Source organism: Lampetra planeri, chromosome 38 (genome assembly GCF_965212315.1).
Source record: "Lampetra planeri chromosome 38, kcLamPlan1.2.h2, whole genome shotgun sequence".
In the NCBI taxonomy this organism is placed as follows: domain Eukaryota; kingdom Metazoa; phylum Chordata; class Hyperoartia; order Petromyzontiformes; family Petromyzontidae; genus Lampetra; species Lampetra planeri.
This window is the reverse complement of record NC_136144.1, coordinates 7,210,626-7,232,192: the sequence shown is the minus strand read 5'-3', so window position 1 is coordinate 7,232,192 and position 21,567 is coordinate 7,210,626. Positions and strand designations below refer to the sequence as shown.

Genomic DNA, 21,567 nt, shown 5'->3' with positions numbered 1-21,567 from the left:
GGAGGGCTCGCCCTAACGTGCTTACGTCATCATACGTGCTTACGTCATCATACGTAAGCACGTTTCATCCAACAATATAATTTGTCGCCACCTAGTGGAATCTTTAATAAAAGAAACTTGAGTGGTTTGTTTTAATAGTGAGTATAGAAACAAACAAGATGTATTGTAAGAGTCACTTTATTTTTCATTAATATTAAAGAAGTGAAGTTGCCTTTACATGCTTAAGCTGTTAATTTATCCATTGCATGGGTGGACCTTATCCTTATCAATCATCCAGACATTTGCCCCCCCTGAGAGATTTTGCAGGAGCCGCCACTGGTATATTGGCCTACTTTTCTAGCCTGGCCAGACATCTCTGAAGACGTGGCAGCACCCACATTTACCATCCCCCGTCCCATCAATTGTGGACAGGCCAAACATTTTTGGAACTATACCAGTTCTTAAAAACAATGGGACAAATTACTTTTGTGTTTTAGATGAACTTGATGTATGTATTTACGTTGAACTTATTTCGCACCATATGTAGCCAACCGTGCTAATCGGAGTTGTGGGGGAAGGACAACAAACTAAACACAAAAAAACTGTTCTAAAAAAAAAAATTTCAATTTAGATTTAAAAGTGCATAGCTCCAGTGGCATCCTCATATCAGAAGGAAGAGAGTTCCAGACGGCCACAGAAGCACATCTGAAAGCGCACGATGCGATCTTTATTCGATGGCTTGCCAAACGCCGCTGTGAGGATGACCATAGTTTGCGTGATGGTTTATGCTCCTTGCCGAAATCAGCAAGGTATCGTGGTTCATTGTGGCAAGCACTTTGTGTGTAATGTGCACGGCCTTATAATGTATTCGTTCAGCAACTGGAAGCCAATGCAGCTCTGTGAAGACCAGACATGGCGATGTACAAGACATCCAACACCTTGGGGCTCTGTTTCAGTGTTCATTTTCTCGGCTCGACTCTCACACTCGCTGCCGAACACTTCTTTTTCCTTTTTTTTCCCTCTGTTATTCCCTGAGTCTCAAATGTATTTCTGTCATACACCTCTATTGTTTCCTTGATCACAACAAGGGGTGCCACCCACTATCACACGTGGTTAGGTCGTTCGGTCATCGTGTAACCTGGTTCTCTGTTTTCCATTGTTTTGCTGTGTTGAAGATACGAATACAATTAAATGACAAAAAAAGGGATAAATAGGTCTTTATTGAGTGCTACACAACGTTGAACGGTACCCTAGAGCAGATGTATTCATCTTGAAGCCACAAAACTCACCCTTTATTGCAGGAGTACTTTACTTTGCTTCCAAACGTGAAGTTGGACTCCGTGAAATAGCCGTTTTCTATTTCGCCGGGGTGTCTGCACTGCTTTGCTGAAAAATATCGACGATAATCGATCATCAGTCAATACACAACAGAGTTATTATACAGGGTTCTTTAAAAAAATGTTAACACTTATATGGAAAAAGAACGGATAATACATAGTAACGTGATAACAAATATATGTTCATAGCTTAAAAAAAATCAAAGAGTTTCCACTTGTTCGCCATCATTGTCAACACATGCCTGGAATTTTCTCCAGGTGGTCTCCAGAGCCCCGAGGCACATTTCTTGTGGTATTGTTGCAAATGTTCCTAAGTGTTAACATTTTTTAAAGCACCCTTTACAATAACTGGACTAATTGTATGTGCTTCTCAATAATTAAATTGACTCAAACATTCTGTAATCTACAGTAGGCACATGCCTTTCCTGGACCTGGTAACAGGACATGACCCTGGAACTGCAATGATCCACCAATCCCTTGCCTTCAAGGCGCTGCATCACATAAATCTGTGACGACCCCCCAGCTCAAAGCATTTCTCAAGCCACTAAAGACACCGTTGCAGAAACTGAAGGTGTGACTTTTCAGTCGTCGCCCAAATTTTGTTGAATATGAAAATATTACTCCCAAATTACTCAACTGGGGGGGGAGGAGGCAGAAGAAAACAAATCCACGTTGCAATCATCACCCATAACTATAAGACTCATTCCACCAGTATAAATACACATGTAAAGACAGTACAGGGGACTAGCAGTCACAGGGGGTAATGACAGGGGAATTAGCAAAGGATGAGACTAGGGGCCACAGAGGGTAATAACAAGTTAAGGGACAGACAAGGGAACGATCTGGGGTCTACGAGAAGGATCGAGAATAGGGGCTGTGGCCAAGCGACAGAAGGGGACAGGTGCGGATCAAGGATCGAGAGCCAGCGAGAGTGTTCGAGAGTATGGGCCTGGACAAGGGTCAAGTGATGGCCACGCTGGGGATAAAAGGGGTCGAGAGGAGAGGCTCAGGGCTGCTACTGAAGTCGGGGTCTTTGCTGTCAAATGAACGTGTCTTAATATAAATAATCATCAAAAGGCAGTGTCTCCTGGAGTCGATACACGTAGTCCGATTGCGATTTGCAGGCCGGCACTGCATTGACCTCGTCAGAGCTTCTAATGAAAAAAAATCATCACCTGGCATGAACCATCACAAAAAATAAAGCAAAATATATTCTTGAACAGGATGTACGTTCGTGCAAAAAACAATTATCAACACGAGAGTTTGCCAGTCAAGAAAGATGAAGACCACAGGTTTGGAATCGGGAAGCACTCCTTTCCTTGTAGGCACTTTGTATCTCACAGGGCAGCTCATAGCAGAGTCCCCCTTTGGTAAACTGCAGAAGCGCCTTGGGCTAAGTACCCTATGAATGCAAATCATAAATCCTCAAACGATGGCGAGGTGGTGGGGGGGGCTTGTGTCTCACGCGTGCAGGTGAGGCGGTGGTTGGTCCAGGAGGCCGAGTCCTGGCTCCCGACGCACGAGATGGTGTACGACGAGTCGGAGGATACGGTGTGGCCGGGAGAGCAGCGGTAGCGCAGCACCGTGCCCACCCTGTAGCGCAGCACCGAAAGGAGTCCCGGAGGCAGCTCGGCGTTGGGCACTTGAGGGGGAGTCCCGCACTCGCCACTGGGAGGCGCTGCACACAGACACGTGGGAATCGGCGAGTGTGAGCTCGGGTAAGGGGGCCGTCCATAAATTACGTCACGCGATTTTGGACGATTTTTGACCCCCCCCCCCGCACTCGTCACACGGCGGCACTAAAAGTCAGACCCCCTCTCAAATGACGTCACAAAGCTCTGCTCCCCCACCAAAAAAAAATGCTTCAAATCGCTTTAAACTATTGTCATTGTAGTGCGTATCTAATGTGCCGCTCTGATGTTGTCGGAGAAAACATTTATTAAGTCTATTTAATTAAGTAGAGCGTGTTGTCTATATTTATTTAAAGTTGCGCGTTTTGATGTGACGTCACATTTATCAAACCCCACCCCCCTCGTCACACATCGTCACAAATGTCTGACCCCCCCCTCCCCTAGGTGCTTGACGTCATTTATGGACGGCCCCTAATTGGTGAGTGTGAGCCCGTGGAATTGGTGAGTGTGAGCCCGTGGAATTGGTGAGTGTGAGCCCATGGAATTGGTGTGTGATAACTCATTGAATTGGTGAGTGTGAGCTCGTGGGATGAGTGCGAGCCCATGGAATTGGTGAGTTTGAGCTCACCTCTGCATTTTGGCTCCGTCCCGTTCCAAGTCCCCGCGTCTGTGCACATGCGCACGTTGGGCCCCTCCAGTACGAGCCCCTCGTGACAAACGTAGATGACGCGGTTCGGGTTCTCCCGGTCCGCCACCCACTCTCCGTGCTGCAGCTCAGGCGGTGCCTCGCACTTTATGCCTGTGAGTTGTTTGTGTATTCACAAACCCCTCAGTACCGACACTCGCCTTCACATGAATCGTTAACATTCCTACGAGATGTGCTTTTCGTTTTAAATCCGTGCTGTTTGACACGTGGTACAATCCGAGCACACATCGCGAAAAAAACCCACGTAGTCGCAATATATACGTTTCACATGGTCGTTTTAAAGAATCAAGTCATGTAATTATCCAGGAAACATCTGTGTTACTGTAATCACACCGCTCAGCCACATAGCTCAAGAAAGTAGTTTGCCATCGACCGCTCAGAGACCGCGTGAGAACGGTGCATATTCCACGCTGTTCCCTAACGACAGAACCACATGGCGAAACACGTGTAAACACGTGTTAACCGAGGACTTGCCATACTCATACTCGTGTGCGGGATGGGTGGACGTCGTTCAAGAGGTGGGAGTGATAACGATGATGACGACATCAGTGTGAGCAATGACGGTGACTTTTGACAGCCTAGATGGAGACGAGAAGTGACGATGCCGACGATGAAAGTGCCCACGCAGACGACGACAACGACGGCGATGACGGCGACGCATTCCCCACGAGTTTGCGCTGCTCTGGCCTCACCGGTGCAGGTGAAGCGATGGGCGCTCCACCCGGCCACGTCGTGGTTCACGGTGCACTTGATAGTGTGGAAGGCGCCCTGGGACATGACGTAGCCTGGCTTGCAGCGGTAGCGCAGCACGGTGTCCACCTCGTAGCTACTCCGCTCCGCGCCGTCCGCGGGCAGCTCCGCGTTATCCACGTGGGGGGGTGCCCCACACTCCTCGCGCAGGGCACCTGCAAGACACGGGGCACAGCGCACCAGCCACGCCGCAACCATTGGCCACTGGACCGTGGCAGCGTCGCGCAGTACGAATGGATACTCTGCAAGAAACGCAAACGATTACAGCCAACTCCCGCCGCCCCGCCCGCGCCCCCTTACGTCTGCACATCGGTTCGCTGCCGCTCCACGTCCCTGCGTTGGTGCACACGCGCACAGAAGGTCCCTCCAGCACGAGTCCCTTGTCGCAGACGTACTTTACCAGCGTGGGGTCGTCGGGGTCCAACAGCAACTTCCCGTTCACAATACCCGGGAGTTTCTCGCACACTCTCTCTGCGAAACGTGAAAGCGGTTTTACATTCGTTAATTCCCATCATCACACTTGTAAATAGAGATGTAATGGGCAAAATTGCACAAAATATGCACTTATGTATGATGAACTTCTTTTGCACCGTACATGTAGCCAACCGTGCTTATTGGAGGTACAGGGAAGGACAACAAGGACAACAAACTAAACACATAAAGCAGTTTGCATGCAGTGCATGTTCTCCCCGTGGTCATGTGGATTTTTATCCGGGTCCTCCAGTTTTTCCCTCCACATTTAGAATCAACGCGCATTTAGAGTATTTTGCTGCTCTACATTTCCACACGACGACGATCCACTTCGTTGAGCTGTCATTTATGGCCAGGTCGCTTCTGAAAAAAGATCTATACAGTGCTCAGTGGGCCTTACCTGTGTAAAATAAATGTATTTTTTTTCATATTCCTTGGATCTTTTGGTAAAGTCACTTCGATAGAAGATAAAAAATATATAGATAAAAAAATAAAAAATAAACTCACGATGTTTTGATCGCAACACAAGCAGTCATCAATCAGGCGGAAAGAAAAAAGGGGGGCAAGCCTCTAACTACAACTGCTTATAAAAGGTCTAAAATGGGCGCAAGAGCAGTGGAGCAGCATGAACGGACAAGCTAAAGTTGTGAGCGGGTGGGGCACAAGTTTTAGTTTAATTCCAACCACCAGGGGGGTACACTGACGCCACCCACCCTCTGCCACCGGCCGTCGCGGCGGAGACCCTGGCGCCGCCACCCCGCCCACCCCCCTGGTCCATACCTCTGCACCACGGCTCCTCGCCGCTCCACGTGCCGTCCGCCTGGCAGGTGCGCGTCGTCGACCCCACCAGCTGCAGCTTCTCCTCCTCACAGCTGTGCGAGATGACGCCGTTGTACTCGGCCCTGCTCGGCCGCTCTATCACCACGCCAGGCTTAGGTCGCGGCCACTCGCACGTGGCGGCTGTTCCACGTGCGCGGACAGAGAAAGACAAAGATTCCCCTGTATGAGCCCGAAGAGACTTTTGCTGGCAAGCGCTGTTAGCGAGTGGCACCTACGAAGGCCAACACGGTACACAAGGGGGGTTGGGTCGCCAGCGCCATGCCCGACCGCCTTTTTCTCCCCAGCCGACCCGGCAAAAAATCAATGCGACCATGGGTTGTACATGCAAACTCCAAATATACAGGCGTCAAGGTCGGGATGGAACCCACGACTTTCTGGAAACCAGGCAAGGTAGTTAACATCTTGCCACCATTTATGGAGTAGATACTTGTCATGTGTCACTCAAGGCCATGGTGTGGGGGAAGTAGAGGTGCTGTGACAGACAGTGGCAGGCTATGACGTGCGTATGTGCGGAATGGTGGTGCAGCGGTTAGCGCACTGCATTACTTACCTGGCTACCAGGCTACCTGACTTCGATTCCTGCTCATGGCCAATAACAGTGGCGAATATCTGAACTGGTACCGGGCCTGTGTGTAAACATCGCCACTCAGGAGACAAAGGCGGTCGGGCGTGGTGCTGGCTACCCCGTTGTGTGCCGTGGCGGCCTTCGTAGGTGCTTTTCCACCCCAACAGTCTGTTAAAGGCTATAAGGGGAACTTTATCTTTACTGTGGTGGGGCCTGCACTTTGGGTCCTGCCCTGGTCCTTACGTTGACAAATAGGGAGGGCGAACGACCACGTCCCGTCTGCCATGCACTCCCTGGTGGTGTGTCGCTCCGAGATGGTGTACCTTGCGGGAGGGTTCGCAGGAAAAGCAGAGCAAGTCAGAGAGGTGCACGAGCAGAGGCATCATCACAGACCCAACACGCACAGCCCTTTGGTCAACGCACTGCTGGACGAGGGCCTCTCTCGCGCCGTGCGGAGCATGGGGGCGAATTGACCAAGCTTCATCACGCCGGTCGGTGCCGATTGGTGAAGGCGGGCAGTATAGGCGTAACATTACTCGAAGTTTAGTACAGTGTGTATTTGCATTATTATTATAATGCAAGGCTATCACGAAGGCACTGTGTACGTACATATGTACAACTTCTTTCGCACCGTACGTAGCCAACCATGCTAATTGGAGGTGCGAAATGAAAGTGGGCCACGTGATAATGCAGGCCATTGCATGATGTTGGGTACCACTCAAACGTTACCATCTCGGGTAGTATCAAGAAGTAACTTATTTAGTCTGGGTGTGTCGACTATGTAAATTCCCTTGGTGTGGCCCGTCGAGCTATGGCCCACAGAGAAGCGGTTTTCCCGAGACGTAGGGGGTTGCAGATGAGTGAACTAAAGGAGAGATTAACAAGAGCTAGAGATGAGCGAGTTGTCAGACGAGACAGATAAGTGAGATGTGATACGAGAGATGTATGTATGCTGAACTTCTCTCGCACCCTACATGGCCAACTGTGATTATTGGAGGTGCGAGTGTTTCACAGTTGGGTATGCTCTGCCAGTATGGGGAAATATTTCAACGTGGTTTCATCCGACCGGGCAATAAAGTGTTGTGGCCGAAACGTCGAGAGAATTTTCTAATGTTTTATTTTTATTATTTTATTATTTCCCTTCTACGTGACTTTACCGAAAGATCCAAGAATATAAATCCCTGCAGTCACGATAGCTTTAAATCGAAAATTAAACATGCCTCGCTTGAGAGAGCTCTAAGTTCACCAACTCACCCTTTGTTGCAGTAGTACGTGACTTTGCTTCCAAATGTAAATATTGTTCCAGTCAAATATCCATTGTCAATTTCGCCAGGGTAACTGCAGACCTTTGCTGCAAACGTTTCAGTGGACAACAAGCCGGAAATTAGTATCGTGGTAAAAGGCAAAGATAACGATGCAGCCCTGCAATTTCTTGCTCACGCCATTGCTGGCGGAAGGGCCTCCAGTGCGGCGAGCTCTAGAGAACCCATTTCGAGGGTATGTGGGCCTACTCTTCCACGCTGGCCAGATTTCTGCCCCATACTGATGGGTGGCGACACGGCCCAGCATCAGTGCATTTGCCGCTTGTTGTGGTGGGTCGTTGTTCGAATCCGGCAGGCTGCCCCGGTTATTACTGCAGGTGCATTGCCCATAATACATGCACTGTCTGCTTCACGATCGACGTTAAAGATTCCGCGATGTAATTTTTGACACGAGTAGGCCATTGCGTGCTGGCGTCATGGTCCAAATTTTAAAAAAAGTACCTGAAAATTACTCATTTGCGATAAAGCATAGTCATCTTCCACCCCCCTGCTGGCAGATTACTGCCCACATTCAGGCTGTTGCTGAGCCACCTTGTGTCGCACAGAGACACCTGCCTCTTGGGGTGCTCTTAAAATGACTGATAAGAGATGTGATGGGAAGGGCTCCGGGCTGCAGAAATATTTATGCAGCATATCTATCCAAAGGTAATTATTATTATTAAAGCCACCTCGGTTTCACTGCCCAATATCACCACAGCTTCACTGCTTGTACATATGTATGTTGAACTTCTTTCGCACCGTACGTAGCCAACTGTGCTAATCCGAGGCGCGGGGGAAGGACAAATGACAACAAACTAAACACAATTAACTTCTAAAGGAATGAGTTCTCAATCTATATGTGAAAGTGCAGAGCTCCAGTGGCTTCTTATAATCGTAAAGAAGAGCGTTCCATGACGGCTCAAGAAGCGCACCATCGCGTCATTGTGGTGTCACCGTGTGCAGTGGTGCTCGCCACATTCGCCTCGTGCCGCACAGACAGCTGCCTCAAGGGGTGCCCTCAGCTAAATGGCAGCGGGGCATCGGGGACGGTCTATAAAACGCGAATCCTAAATCCCCCATGCGCAATTGGGATGGGCTTTGTGTCTCACGCAGGCAGGTGAGTCGTGGGGTACTCCAGGCGACACCGTGCTCCTGGACGGTGCAGGAGATGGTGTAGGAGGAGTCGGAGGTGACGGCGTGGCCGGTGGAACAGCGGTAGCGAAGCACCGTGCCCACTCTGAAGCTCGAGATGCTCGCCAGCTTCAGAGGCAGTTCGGCATTGGTGATTTGAGGAGGAGGCCCGCACTCATTGCTTGGTATTTCTGGTGGGGGTGAGTGGATGGGGAATTAAAATAATTTCACGATATTCTCTTGCTGTCATAGAGAGGTGCGAGGGACCACAGACAAGCAGGAAGGCAGCCATTCGATGAGCCGGCGCCAACAATTGCCCAAGCTCTGCGGTCCTCTATATATTAAGTTTTTATCGGCCAAATAAAGAGTGTTTCCACGTGGCTGGAAACTGCAGCACCCAGATAAATGCACGCTTGCGAGGGAAACACTCTATCCCATACAGATGGAACAAGGTGGCGTCTACATTTTATGCTCGAACGCTCTCCTCACCAGCCAGGCTATGGCCTTTCCTCGAGACTCACAGGAAGTTTTTGTAACATTTGTACAGTGATCCACCAACCCTCACTGCCTCCACAGTGCTGGATTACAGGCCATGTTGCATAGCCACCACTGCTCATATCACAGGGGCTTTTAAAAGAAAATATATCGATATGAATATAATTTAACATAACATAGTCAAACGTTCAATGAGGCGCCAATTATTATTGTTTAGAGTGAGCTGAAACAATAATAATTGTCATTTATTATAGACCAATCACATAATTTATTAACCCAGCTAACCATGCAAAGGAAGGTTGGGTGGAAAAACAACTGCCATGGTGTTTTATACATTATATCCCCCTGCGAATAGTGGCAAAAGATAAATGTTAAATCCACCTTCAGATCTTTTATTGACCATCTATCTCAGTGCTGTGATGTCTGGTATTGGTGAATGAGTTCGGAGAATTTGGGCATATGAACTCATGGAATTGGTGAGAATTAACTAATGGAATTGGAGAGTGTGAACTTGTGGAATTGGTGAGAATGAACTTGTGGAATTGGTGAGAATGAACTCGTGGAATTGGTGAGAATGAACTCGTGGAATTGGTGAGTGCGAGCCCATGGAATTGATGACTGTAAACTAATGGAATTGGTGAGTGTGAACTTGTGGAATTGGTGAGAATTAACTCGTGGCATTGGTGAGTGTGAGCTCGTGGAATTGGTGAGTGAGAACTCATTGAATTGCTGAGTGAGCTCATGGAATTGGTGAGTTTGAGCTCACCTCTGCACTTCGGCTCCGTCCCGCTCCACGTCCCCGCGTCTGTGCACATGCGCACGCTGGGCCCCTCCAGCACGAGCCCCTCGTGACAAACGTAGATGACGCGGTTCGGGTTAGCCCGGTCCACCACCACCTCTCCGTGCTGCAGCTCAAGCGGTGTCTCGCACTTTATCCCTGTGGGCTCGAAAAAAACAAATTCCCAATGGATTATCGTGGACATGTGTACACGTAAATGCATATCCCTTTTGATAAATCTAGTGCTGGGTGATGAAGGTATCCCCACTTTATTGGCTTTCGTCGTTTCTTCGCAGTATGCCCGACATCCCACATTACCAGAAAGGTTCTTCCCACAGATTTCCTTTGAGAGATCCTACTGTAATATAGGTCATCTTATATATAAATATAATATTTTCAAAAATCACCGTACTCCCTAAAAATAAATAAGCAACTTGTCTCCTTCACCTATCCATCTCTCCGCATGAAATATTAAAGTATTTCTTACACGATCCATCAGCCTTCTGGGAGTGTATAATTTCAGTAGCATTGATTTTGAATACTTATTTTTGTTACATATACGTGGAGAGACAGGTACGAGATTGAGACACATTGCCTGCTTATTCACGTTATTTATCGTTTGTCTTACCCCCCCCTCAGTCGGGCCTGCCTGGCAATGCTGCACGGCCTAAAACGACATCCCCGGTGAAAACGATCGGCGGCTCGTGTCCTCTCCAGCAACGGGATCCTAGCACAGAGTGTTTGCCACGTGTGCACCCCCCCCCCCCGCACGCTGCCCGCTTACGGTGGCATCGTGGGTTGCTGCCGCTCCACACGCCCGTGTCGAGGCACACGCGGACACGCTCCCCCACGAGCACGAAGCCGAGGTCGCAGTCGTACGCGGCCGCCGAGCCGAACGGCGTCACCGCGGTGACGTTCACCCGTCCGTGCTCCAGGGGGGCAGCACGGCACGTGACCACTGTCAGAAGAATCAAGATTCTTTGTTTGAGACTGGAGAAATCCCATGAGCTTTGAATCTTTTTTTCACAGATGCCCAGTATGGGCGGGACCACTGTGGAGAGAAGCGTAGATGCGAACGGCGCGGAATTAAACTAAACTAAAGACTATAAAAAATATATTGTATTTGACCAGGTAAGGCCCACGGAGCTATGTAGCTCTTTTTCAGAAGCGACCTGGACACAAATGATAGCTCAACAAAGTGGTTTATCATGTGGAAATGTATAGCAGCCAAATACTCAAAATGCATATTCATTAATGTGAAGAGAAAAACAGGAGGACTTGGATAAAAATGCACATGACCACGTAGAGAACATGCAAACTCCAAATATACAGCAGGCGTCAGGGTCACGATCGAATCCACAACCTCCTGTATACCAGGCGAGGCAGTTAACATCTCGCCACGGCGGCGCCCAGTAAATACATGTCAATCCACTGCTCGTTGAGGGCCTCCGCTTGCCTGTTTTGAATAAAGTTCAATAGAAACGAGCTGCACCGGAGTGGCTTGTCCGCCCATGGCATATGGATATGAATGCGCATTACTCACTCTGACAGGATGGGATAGCACTGGACCACGTCAGAGATGGCTGGCATTCAGTTGTGGGTTTACCTGCCAACTCGTAACTGAAACAGAAAACAGATCCAGTTAATACATGCTAAGGCAAACAGCCCCATGTCTCACTCATTTTCATGTCCAACACATGTCTTTCACTCCCAAATTTACTCCATCTCACTTCTCCCACCCTCTCGCTCCCCTTGCCCTATGTTGTAACGTTCTTACCCGCCCCCACTGGACATCTGTGAAAAAGAGCTTCATAGCTCATCGGATTCCTCCAATATACATATTCTGATGTCTCACCCCTTTCACCCTGTATCTCACTCCTCTCACCCTGCGTCTCACTCCTCCCAGCCTCTCGCTCCGCTCTCCCCGTGTCTCATTCCTCTTGCCCCCATGTTTCAGTCCCGTGTGTACGCCTCACCCTTTGTTACAGCCAAAGATGACCACAGTGCCCACGGTGACTTCGTCATTCTCAATGAACCCATCTCGTGGAGCCGACAGTGCAGGGCATGTTTTCGCTGCGAATAAAGAAACGTGGAAACAATGAAATGCGCAAATAGGTCCTTTAAAACCAGTTCCACGTTCACATTCTTAGAGCCGATCAGCTGCTCAATAAAATCGCCCTCAAAATCGTGCGCAACTTAACCACCTTCCCCTGCAATTGCTTTGTCCACATCTGATCGAGTAGTTACGCAATGGGGAAATCGCCCAAGCAGGCCTGTGTGTGGCCATTTCTGGGTTTCACTTTGCCCCTCGCCCCCGCAGCAACACCCCGATTTACATCTCCCCCCTTTAATGTCATTTTGCAAATTTATTTTATCAGCGCCGCCACCCGATTTGCGTCGCCTAAACCCCACAATTACGTTGCTGACAGCATCGTCTGTCCTTTCTCGTTATCCGTCGCCTCTCGGCCTTCGCCTCCACCACCTACCCCTGCAAATTGCTTTCATTTAGGTCGTTTCGATATCTGTCATGGTTCGTTTCAGGAACGCTTCCCCGACGAAAAACCGGGGCATTGCTGCCTGAAGTTTTCACGGTGGTAAGCTTGCGACGGAATGTGTGTACGTTTGTTGGACCTCTTTTGCACCGTACATAGCCAACCGTGCTCATCGGAACGCATCCTCGAAGTGAACCTGGGTATTGCCGTCCTAAAGTTTTCACGGGTGGTAAACTTGCGACAGAATGTGTTCACGGTAACGGTGGCGCGCACGTCTGCTTACGTGTGCACGTGGGAGGCCTGCCCAGCCATAGCCCGTTCGCTTGGCAGACAACAATCGACGTGGACTTCACCATCCGGTAGCTGCAGACAAATGCGCCTCCGATTAGAGCGGTTGGCTACGTGCGGTGCGAAATAAGTTATACATATGTACATACAAACGCAGTCGAGTGTCAAGTTAGTTTTCTTTAAATGAGTTGAGGACTGGAGAGACCAGGATGAGTCTCATTTGCAGCGGGTGACCCTGGGGTCACCCAAAAATGACAAAAGTAAGGCAAATAAAAGTGCAGCGATGAACAATAACACAACAGCATCGCGCGGTCAATGAAATATATGGCACAAATCATAAATAAATCTCAGACCGATCATGGTACAATTACAATAAAGTTACAGAAGCAACAGATATTGGGTGGCTTTTGTACTATCATTGAAAAGTGTTTAGTTGGTTATCATTCAACCGCACCTGTGATTAGCATTGTTGGCTATGTATGGTGCGAATGAAGTTCAACATACCCACATCTTATCTTAAAACTATTTTTATAGCACCTTATCCAAGGCACTTTACACAGAATTCACAATAGTACATGTGAATGTATTGGTGGAGATTAGGTGAATGAAATATATCAGAGGTAGCAATGGGCAAATCTGTTATGCGTAAATTCGGTGAGTTCGAAATTAATGATATTAAATGATGATGAATGGATTTAATGAATGGGGTTAATGAGTGATAGCCGCATAATGAGAATATGAAGACGGAAAAGTAATGGTGGTGGTTATGAGTGGGAGATTAAGGAGTCGTTGGGTGAGCTAGGGGAAGTAAGTGAGTTCTGAGTGCAGAGCGGAAACTAGTGAGCAAAGGTGACTGCTTAATGTGGCGGGGGAAGTTTGTTCCAATCAAGGGGGGCGAGAAGGAAGAGAGAACGCGTGGATTGAGTGCGAGGAGAAGAGAGAAACAGAGACAGAAAAGAATGAGAACGTAGAGGGCGAGAAGACACGTAGGAAGATACAAGTGTAGCTGTTCAGCAGCGGCAACTGCGGTGGACAGTTAGTGCACACGCTGTCGAGCATATAACACGGGTGTGGCGGCAGGGCGGAGGAACTGGGGCAAGGGTCTGTAACGCTATCAATAATAATGCGCGGGTGACGTCACTTAACAAGGAGCATCCCCCCCTCATTAATAATCATGAGCGGGTGACATCACTCAACATGGAGCACCCACCCTCAATAATAATATAATCATGAGCGGGTGACATCACTCAACATGGAGCACCCCCCACTCATCAATAATCATGAGCGGGTGACATCACTCAACATGGAGCACCCACCCTCAATAATAATATAATCATGAGCGGGTGACATCACTCAACATGGAGCACCCCCCACTCATCAATAATCATGAGCGGGTGACATCACTCAACATGGAGAACCCCCCACTCATTAATGATCATGAGCGGGTGACGTCACATATCATGGAACACCCCCTTCATTATTAATCATGAGCAGGTGACATTACTTAACATGGAGCACCCGTCAGTAATAATACTGTAATAATTTTTTTGTTCCTGGGTAATAACTGTTATTTCCTAATTGCTTATGCCTCAAAAGTACAGAAAATGCCTATTATTCCCCATAAACTTTGCTTTTGTGAACAGGCCAGGGATATTTTGACATTTACCTATTTTCCAAAACATTCCAGATAGATTCAGTGCTGAGTTAACTTGGAGTAACTTCTAGAACATTCTAGAACTTTCCAGTAATGTAAATAGTAGTATAGATACAGGAGCCTTAAGCCCACCAGTTCAGTTTAGTTCCAGCTGCCCAAGTGGATACATATCTGCATTTTTCTGAGATGGCATCAAGAGGCTGCAAGCATCCGGCAGACGCATTTTGCTATGTCTGCGGCCAATTTATCAAGACAAGAGCGAAAAAGTACTCTGTGGAAGCATCTGCTAAGATGTGTGAGGCATATTTCAACATGCCTGTCGGGGATCAAGACAAACCCTGGGCGGGTGACAAATCATGAGCGGGTGACGTCACATAACATGGAACACCCCCCCCCCCCTCATTAATAATCATGAGCAGGTGACGTCACTCCACATGGGGGTGGGGGGAGGCATCTCCTCCCTCCTCACCAAGACCTTAACCCTCAATAAAAAGCCAGAACCCTCATGTCATGTGAACTCCGTAAGGCTACTGAGACATACAAGGAAAAAGGCCATCATGATGAAAAAGAGATATAACAGTGTAATAATATAAGTCTGTGTTACCGGCCTTTCAAATTTCACACTAATGGCTGCAGTATGATGGCACTGTCTGCTTTCCGCTTGGATATTTCAGATTTACTGCAACACCCGTCCTTGGTCGAGCTATAGGCTAGTCATTATTTAGTTTGCATTTGTGTGGCGCTTGCTTGAGTAATGCCTCAGCGACTCGGCGTGCCACCCGTCACTTCTAATCCCAACCAATCAAAGCGGACCGCGCCACCGGCGGGTTGTTCCCTGTGTGTAAGTACATACAATGTTTTCTAATTTAGGCAATGAGATGGGGAAGTTGACCCGTGGTGGAAGCTGACTCATGCCCAATTACTGGCCAGTGCTGTCTGTTGTTCAACTTTATGCCGCAGAGGCACAAACTGCTATTACGGGGGATCTCTTTGGCTAACAAAACAAAAGTAAGCACAATGAGGCTCTTAAGACGCTTCGTTATGTGTCCAGGGTGCCACATGGCCGCAAAGTATTCTTTTTGTGTTTAGGAAGGGCTCACCCCTCGTTACAGCTGTAGGTGATGACCTGCCCGTAGGTGAGGTTCCCAGTCCAGCGTCCGTTCAGGATCGGTCGCGGGGACCCACAGCTCAGCACTGGAAAACGATCAACAGTCAAACCCTGGTCATATCGTCTTGATACAAGCACTCGCAAGCACCTGTGCATTCACTCGGCAAAGGCCTTCCTTATTTTCTTCTATTCCTTCTATTCTTTAGTTCACAGATGATAACTCACAAAATAGTTTTAAGAATGCCATGTCATACAAAGACACATGCTCAACAATTATAATGCAAAGTAGTCCATCTAATTAAGTCTCTTTTCGGTAAATTTAACACGTAGGTTGTCACTACCAATACGATTCGTAATTGAGTTTTGGGTAAGGTTGGTTAAGTAAAATGTGTCATATGCCCTCCTACACCCAACACAGGCAATTAATAAAGTGGTTAAGTAAACAAACGTGTAAATTAATTGCTGTTTCAGCACATCGCCAGTGTATTGGAGAGAATTGCCAATTCTGGAAACTGCCTGATGATGCTGGTTTAAACTACTAGTGAAACGTCATACCCATTTGTTAAATGCTGTGGATCGTTCCCCAACACATCAGTTCTGCTGAACCAGTAATAAACTGCCACGTTTGTTTACGTGATTTCATTGATTGGCTATTAGGGGAAGGAGGGTGAATGACACGCATTTTACTTAAGCGATCCGATCAAATAAAAATGTTTTTGTGATATTGGTCGAGAAAAATATTACTTTCACATGTATAGGAAAAAAAAGATACTAGACAGACACACATGTTAACCATCAGCACTTTACCCCTACATTTTTTTTACAATGCGAAGTGAATGTGGAGTACCATAGTAACAGTCCGGGAATGCAAATGGTAACAACGTTCCAGACTGTTAACACCTCACCACGGTGGTGAGATGTTAACTACCTCGCCTAGTATACAGGAGGTCGTGGGTTTTATCCCGACCCTGACGCCTGCTGCTGTATATTTGGAGTTTGCATGTCTCTCTCCCCGTGGCCGCGTGGATTTTTCTCCAGCTCCTCCAGTTTTCCCCTCCACATTTAGAATTAACGTGCGCTCAAAGCATTTGGCTGCAATCAATTTCCACATGGTAAGCCACTTCACTTCGTTCAGCTATCATTTGTGGCCAGTTCACTTCTGAAAAAAGCTATATAGCTCAGTGGGCCTTACCTGGAAAAAAAATAATTGAGTTTAATTGTTTTTAAATCAAGCAGTGGGAATAAAACTGAGATAAGAATATATATTTATACTGGAAGAATCGGATAAGCTTTGAAGCTCTATTTCACAGGTGTCTAGTAGTGAAACCCTCACAGGTGCACGGCGACGCCATTGTCCAGAGCCCATTCTCCTGGCAGAGCCTGTGGCCTGTGCGGCCGTGCCTGATGAACCTGCATGGAAGATCGCGGGCACAGCAAGTCACCTCCGATAAGCATGGTTGGCTACGTACAGTGCGAAATAAATTCAACATACATAGGGGAATGTCAGGGCGCTTAGAGGAAGATCTGACTCAAAACAGCGACGCCTATGTTATAGATACAGGCACAGGCTGTGTCCCAGGGCTGTCCAATACGAATCTCAACTTTCCACGACCTCACTCGTTCATCTGTCGTTTTCTGTCCCCAGCTGCTGCCGAGCACCCCGTCTTTGACTTCACCACGTTCTGACTCAACTGCTGCAGCCTTCTCCTCTACACGGTATCCCCTCCACATCCCTCGCCTCTTCCCAGATCCCTCATCCTCCAAACTTCATATGATCCAAAAAGGCCACTGCCATACTTTTGGCCCGTATTCATGAAGTGTGTTCGCAAATACTTCAATCCCTCCACTGGTTCCCAGGTGGCTCCGTGATATCTGTATGTAGTGGGTGACACTCGATCCCTGTACGGATGCAGATCAATCCATACGCACAGGGCGCTCAGGCACCTTGGACCACCGAGCTCTGAGGCGTCACCAAAGGGCACGAGGGGCACAGCGGGACACACGCCACTCACCCGACGTCGCAGCTGCAGTTGACCTGCGCATTGTAAGTGAACGCTGACCCCGTGCACGCGCCGTTCTCCATGACAGGCTCTCCGCAGTTGACGACTGTGAAGGGTACGAAGGAAACAAAATCCTTGCCAGCGCTCAGCAATCCACGCTTTCGTGTTTCTTTTTGGCACACACATTATCGTTCTCGTTGGATATGGAAGCGATGAGATTGGATTGTGTGCGGGCACTGCGCGGATTGTTGCATGGCAGGATCGTAATAGGTGCTTTTAGTGAATTTTGTGTTTAGTTTGTCATCCTTCCTTGGCTAGGTACGTATGTATGTTGAACTTTTTTTGCACTATACGTAACCAACCGTGCCAATCGGAGGTGCTGGGGAATGGTGAACTAAACACAAAATGCATAGCTCCAGTAGCTTCCTAATCTTGGAAGAGTGTTCCAGACGGCCGCAGAAGCGCATACGAAAGCGGTCTGGTAACCATCTTTGTTTGATGGCTAGCCAAAAGCCGCTGTTGATAGGATGACCAGAGTTTACGTGACGATTTATCCTCCTTGACGAGAAAATGCTATTTGACTCTTGGTAAGGAAATGCTTCCCCACCCGTGCTTTAAGAAGTCAGGTGTGAGCAGGTAAGGGTTGGGGGGGGGCTGCAGTAGTGCAGGTGTGTGGGCGGAGGGCTCACGCTCGCAGTCTTTCAGCGGGCGCGACCAGCGTCCGTCTGAGCCGCACGTGGTGTTAATGTGATCCTTCCCACCAATCTTGTACCTGGCATCATGACAGAGGGGTGGCGGGCGTGGGGGGGCAATGGTGAGTGGCGCCGATTACGATGTGCCATCCCCCAATCCACTGGAAAATCCCGATACGAGTTGGTGCAGGGTCCTCACACTACGGATGGTTTCCTCTGGATATTTTACAATGCCGGGCCGGATTCCATCCACGATTTGTTCAGAAAGCCTCACCCGATGTTGCACACGAACGTGGCAGAATCTCCCTCTGTGAACGAACTTCCCTCCAGCCGCCCATGCCTTGGGCTGCCCGGGTTCCCACAATCCTCTTGGGAGAGAAAACATCACACCGCATCTTGAACACCACTGAACACAGAACACCTGGACACACAGGAGAATTCTCATCGAGAGCCGTGGTTTCCAACGTCCATGGACCACTGGTGAGTTCGCAAGGCTATAAGCAATGGTTTGATAAATCGTTGTAGTTGCAATATATTTCACGAAACGCCATATTGTTGCTGCATGGTCAACCAAAATGTTCTGAGGCTTGTCAGTGACCTGCTTGTTGAGAAAGGATGAAATCCACAGCTCTATTATAGTAACAATAAATAGTTGAAGGTACAGCCCTGAAATTACTTGTGAATGCCACTGCTGGAAAGACATCTGATTGAGAGAGACATCCTATGGAGTATGTTGGTCTGTCCTTTCACATCCAGTTTTTTCCTTAACATTTATAAACATGCGTTTAGAGTATTTGGCTGCAGTACATTTCCACGTGATAAGCCACTTCGCTGAGCTTTAATTTGTGGCTAGGTCACTCCTGAGAAAGAGCTACATAGCTCAGTGGGCCTTACCTGGTTAAAGTGAAATAAAAACAATAAAGAGACCAGCCAAACATATTGGAATAGGGCGAGAGCTACCCTCACTTTACCCCACCATGCACGGACTTGCCAATACAAACCACGGTGCAAACCCATTTCCCACGCACGTGCGCAGAAGAGCGTCGCAGGGCTCCACCGCACTCCATCGCCCTGCGTGTTGCGCAGGCAGCGCAGGGTCTCGCTGGGCGGTGCCGACGCTGCCCCCGTGCGGCTTGCACGGCACTCGTAGCGCACGGAGCTGCCCTCCCAGTAGCGCCCGTCGTCGTTGGTGCCCCCCACCAACGTGGCTCCCGGGATGTCCGGCGGCGCCGGGCATAGACCTACGGCTGACATGGCGACCCCGCCTGCTCAATGTTTCGCAAGGAGTAGGAGGATCTGATGAGATCGGGTTAGTGGAGAAACGGCCAGTCCCCCCTCTCCGGGTTGAAAGTCAGAATCAGATTCTTTCTTTATACTGGAGGAATCCGATGTCCAGTAGGGGCAGGTAAGAAAGTTACGACAACAAAGTGTACAAAAACACCATAGGAGTCCATAGTATAGGAAAGGTAAGAAAATCATTTTTTTTTATACCAGGTAAGGCCCATTGAGCTATTAGCTTCTTTTTCAGAAGCTACCTTGCCGCAAATGATAGCTCAGTGAAGTGGCTTATCATTTGGAAATGTTTAGCAGCCAAATAATCTAAACGCATGTTGATTATAATTAGATGTGATGGGAAAAGCCGGACGACCCCGAAAAAAAAATCCACGTGACCACGGGGAGAAAATGCAAACTCCAAATAAACAGACATCAGGATCGGGATCGAACCCACAACCTCCTGTATACCAGGCGCACTACGGAGAGAGGGGGTGAAAATGGCTACGTATATTTGTGCTCACGCCTTCTCCCAGGTGGGGCAGCTCCAGGTATGCAATGGTTCCTCAATTTAAAATCGGTTCTTTCACTCACAATACATGCGTTGCATTCGTGAGTGTAATAAACGATTAGTTACAATTCGTGCAAATTATCTGGTGCAGACAGAACACTTAATCAATTAATAGAATTAATGAACAATTATAACTTGATGATGATGACGACGATAACGTTTGTGACGCATCGTGATCGCAGCGAGCACTGGCTTCCAATTGAGCTCTATGCTCTGTTGGCTACGTACATTGCGAAGGAAGTTCAAGGTACACACATGCATACACGGATTCAAATTACTGTGCTTAATTTACAGAGCACTCTTTCAGCAATCGCCTCAACATTTGACCAATAACTTTACAATTCTTCTCGGGGGTCTGGGGTCCTCACACACCGTGACCGTGCTCTTCTGTCAGGTGTGTGTTTTGGTCCTCGGTCCTCAAATTTGGAACGCTCTGCCTGAAGAACTGCACCTGACTGCTGAGATTCTCCCATTTGGAAAGAAAGAAAAAATACACTTCTTTCCCATGACATGTTAGATAAATTTTAGATTTTTTTTTTCCTTCTGCACGACGTTCTGAAGCTCTTTTTTGGATCTGCTGCACCACGGTGGCGAGATGTTAACTACCTTGCCTCGTATACAGGAGGTCGTGGGCTCAATCTCAACCCCGACGCCTGTATATTTGGAGTTTGCATTTTCTCCCCGTGGTCGTGTGTGTTTTTTCTCCGGGTCCTCTGGTTTTTCCCTCGACATTTATAATCAACATGCATATCTGGTATTTGGCTCCTATACATTTCCACATGATAGTCCACTTCGTTGAGCTATCATTTGCGATGGGCAGGTCTCTTTTAAAAAAGAGCTATACAGCACTCATTGGGCCTTACTTGGTAAAAAATTTAAATAGTATATATATATTCCACTATATTAACACTTTTGCAGATTCATTAACTTTTAGGAATCACTTCCTCCCACTTCCTCCTCCCTTGTGGGCTCACATTCATGACATTACAGCACCTATTTAAGGCCCAAGACTGGAGGACACTTTCACAATCCTAGTTTATAAAAAAACATCAAGTAATAATAATAATGATAAGGGGCGGTCATGGTTCCCGTGCGGCCTACCGATGCACGTGGGCGCCTTGGACCAGATCCCGGAATCGAGACACGTGACGTGGGTGTTGCCGGATATGGAGAAGCCATCGTGGCATTCGTACAAGACGGAGTCGCCCAGCGAGAACGCGTCCTGTGCCATCCGCACGACCTCGCCGTTGGAAACGTCTGGGGGCTGCGGGCAGCTCAAGGCTGGGGAACAAGAAGTCAGAATCGATACGAGCGCTGCGAGGCCGAGATCCTGGGGTCAGGATCACGGGCGGTCACCAGTGGTTGAACCGGGCTCTCCATTTAGTACGTACGCAAAAATCTGTCAAAACTTGACCCCTCCTCCCCTCCCTGTACACACGCGTACTTTTTACAACCCCCCCCCCCCCCACCTGCGTACGTACGCTTGACACCCCCCCCCCCCCCGTA

General features: G+C 48.3%; 1 protein-coding gene across 2 annotated transcripts in view; it reads right to left on the bottom strand.

The window, feature by feature from the left end:
• The window catches only part of LOC144731253 (sushi, von Willebrand factor type A, EGF and pentraxin domain-containing protein 1-like), a 34,605-nt gene that overhangs the window by 5,286 nt on the left and 7,752 nt on the right, over positions 1-21,567 (bottom strand). For both annotated transcript variants that reach the window (XM_078612280.1, XM_078612281.1), the window contains exons 7-27: positions 21,163-21,342; positions 19,247-19,465; positions 18,493-18,586; positions 18,216-18,298; positions 17,539-17,632; positions 16,860-16,936; positions 15,519-15,612; positions 12,760-12,839; positions 11,961-12,057; positions 11,528-11,604; positions 10,769-10,942; positions 9,973-10,143; positions 8,690-8,902; positions 7,534-7,630; positions 6,523-6,602; positions 5,655-5,834; positions 4,704-4,874; positions 4,346-4,558; positions 3,576-3,746; positions 2,782-2,994; positions 1,269-1,365 (exon numbers count right to left, since the gene is read on the bottom strand). In XM_078612280.1, the coding sequence (XP_078468406.1) occupies positions 1,269-1,365; positions 2,782-2,994; positions 3,576-3,746; positions 4,346-4,558; positions 4,704-4,874; positions 5,655-5,834; positions 6,523-6,602; positions 7,534-7,630; positions 8,690-8,902; positions 9,973-10,143; positions 10,769-10,942; positions 11,528-11,604; positions 11,961-12,057; positions 12,760-12,839; positions 15,519-15,612; positions 16,860-16,936; positions 17,539-17,632; positions 18,216-18,298; positions 18,493-18,586; positions 19,247-19,465; positions 21,163-21,342 (2,875 nt within the window). The remainder of the gene's footprint in view (positions 1-1,268; positions 1,366-2,781; positions 2,995-3,575; positions 3,747-4,345; positions 4,559-4,703; positions 4,875-5,654; positions 5,835-6,522; positions 6,603-7,533; positions 7,631-8,689; positions 8,903-9,972; positions 10,144-10,768; positions 10,943-11,527; positions 11,605-11,960; positions 12,058-12,759; positions 12,840-15,518; positions 15,613-16,859; positions 16,937-17,538; positions 17,633-18,215; positions 18,299-18,492; positions 18,587-19,246; positions 19,466-21,162; positions 21,343-21,567) is intronic.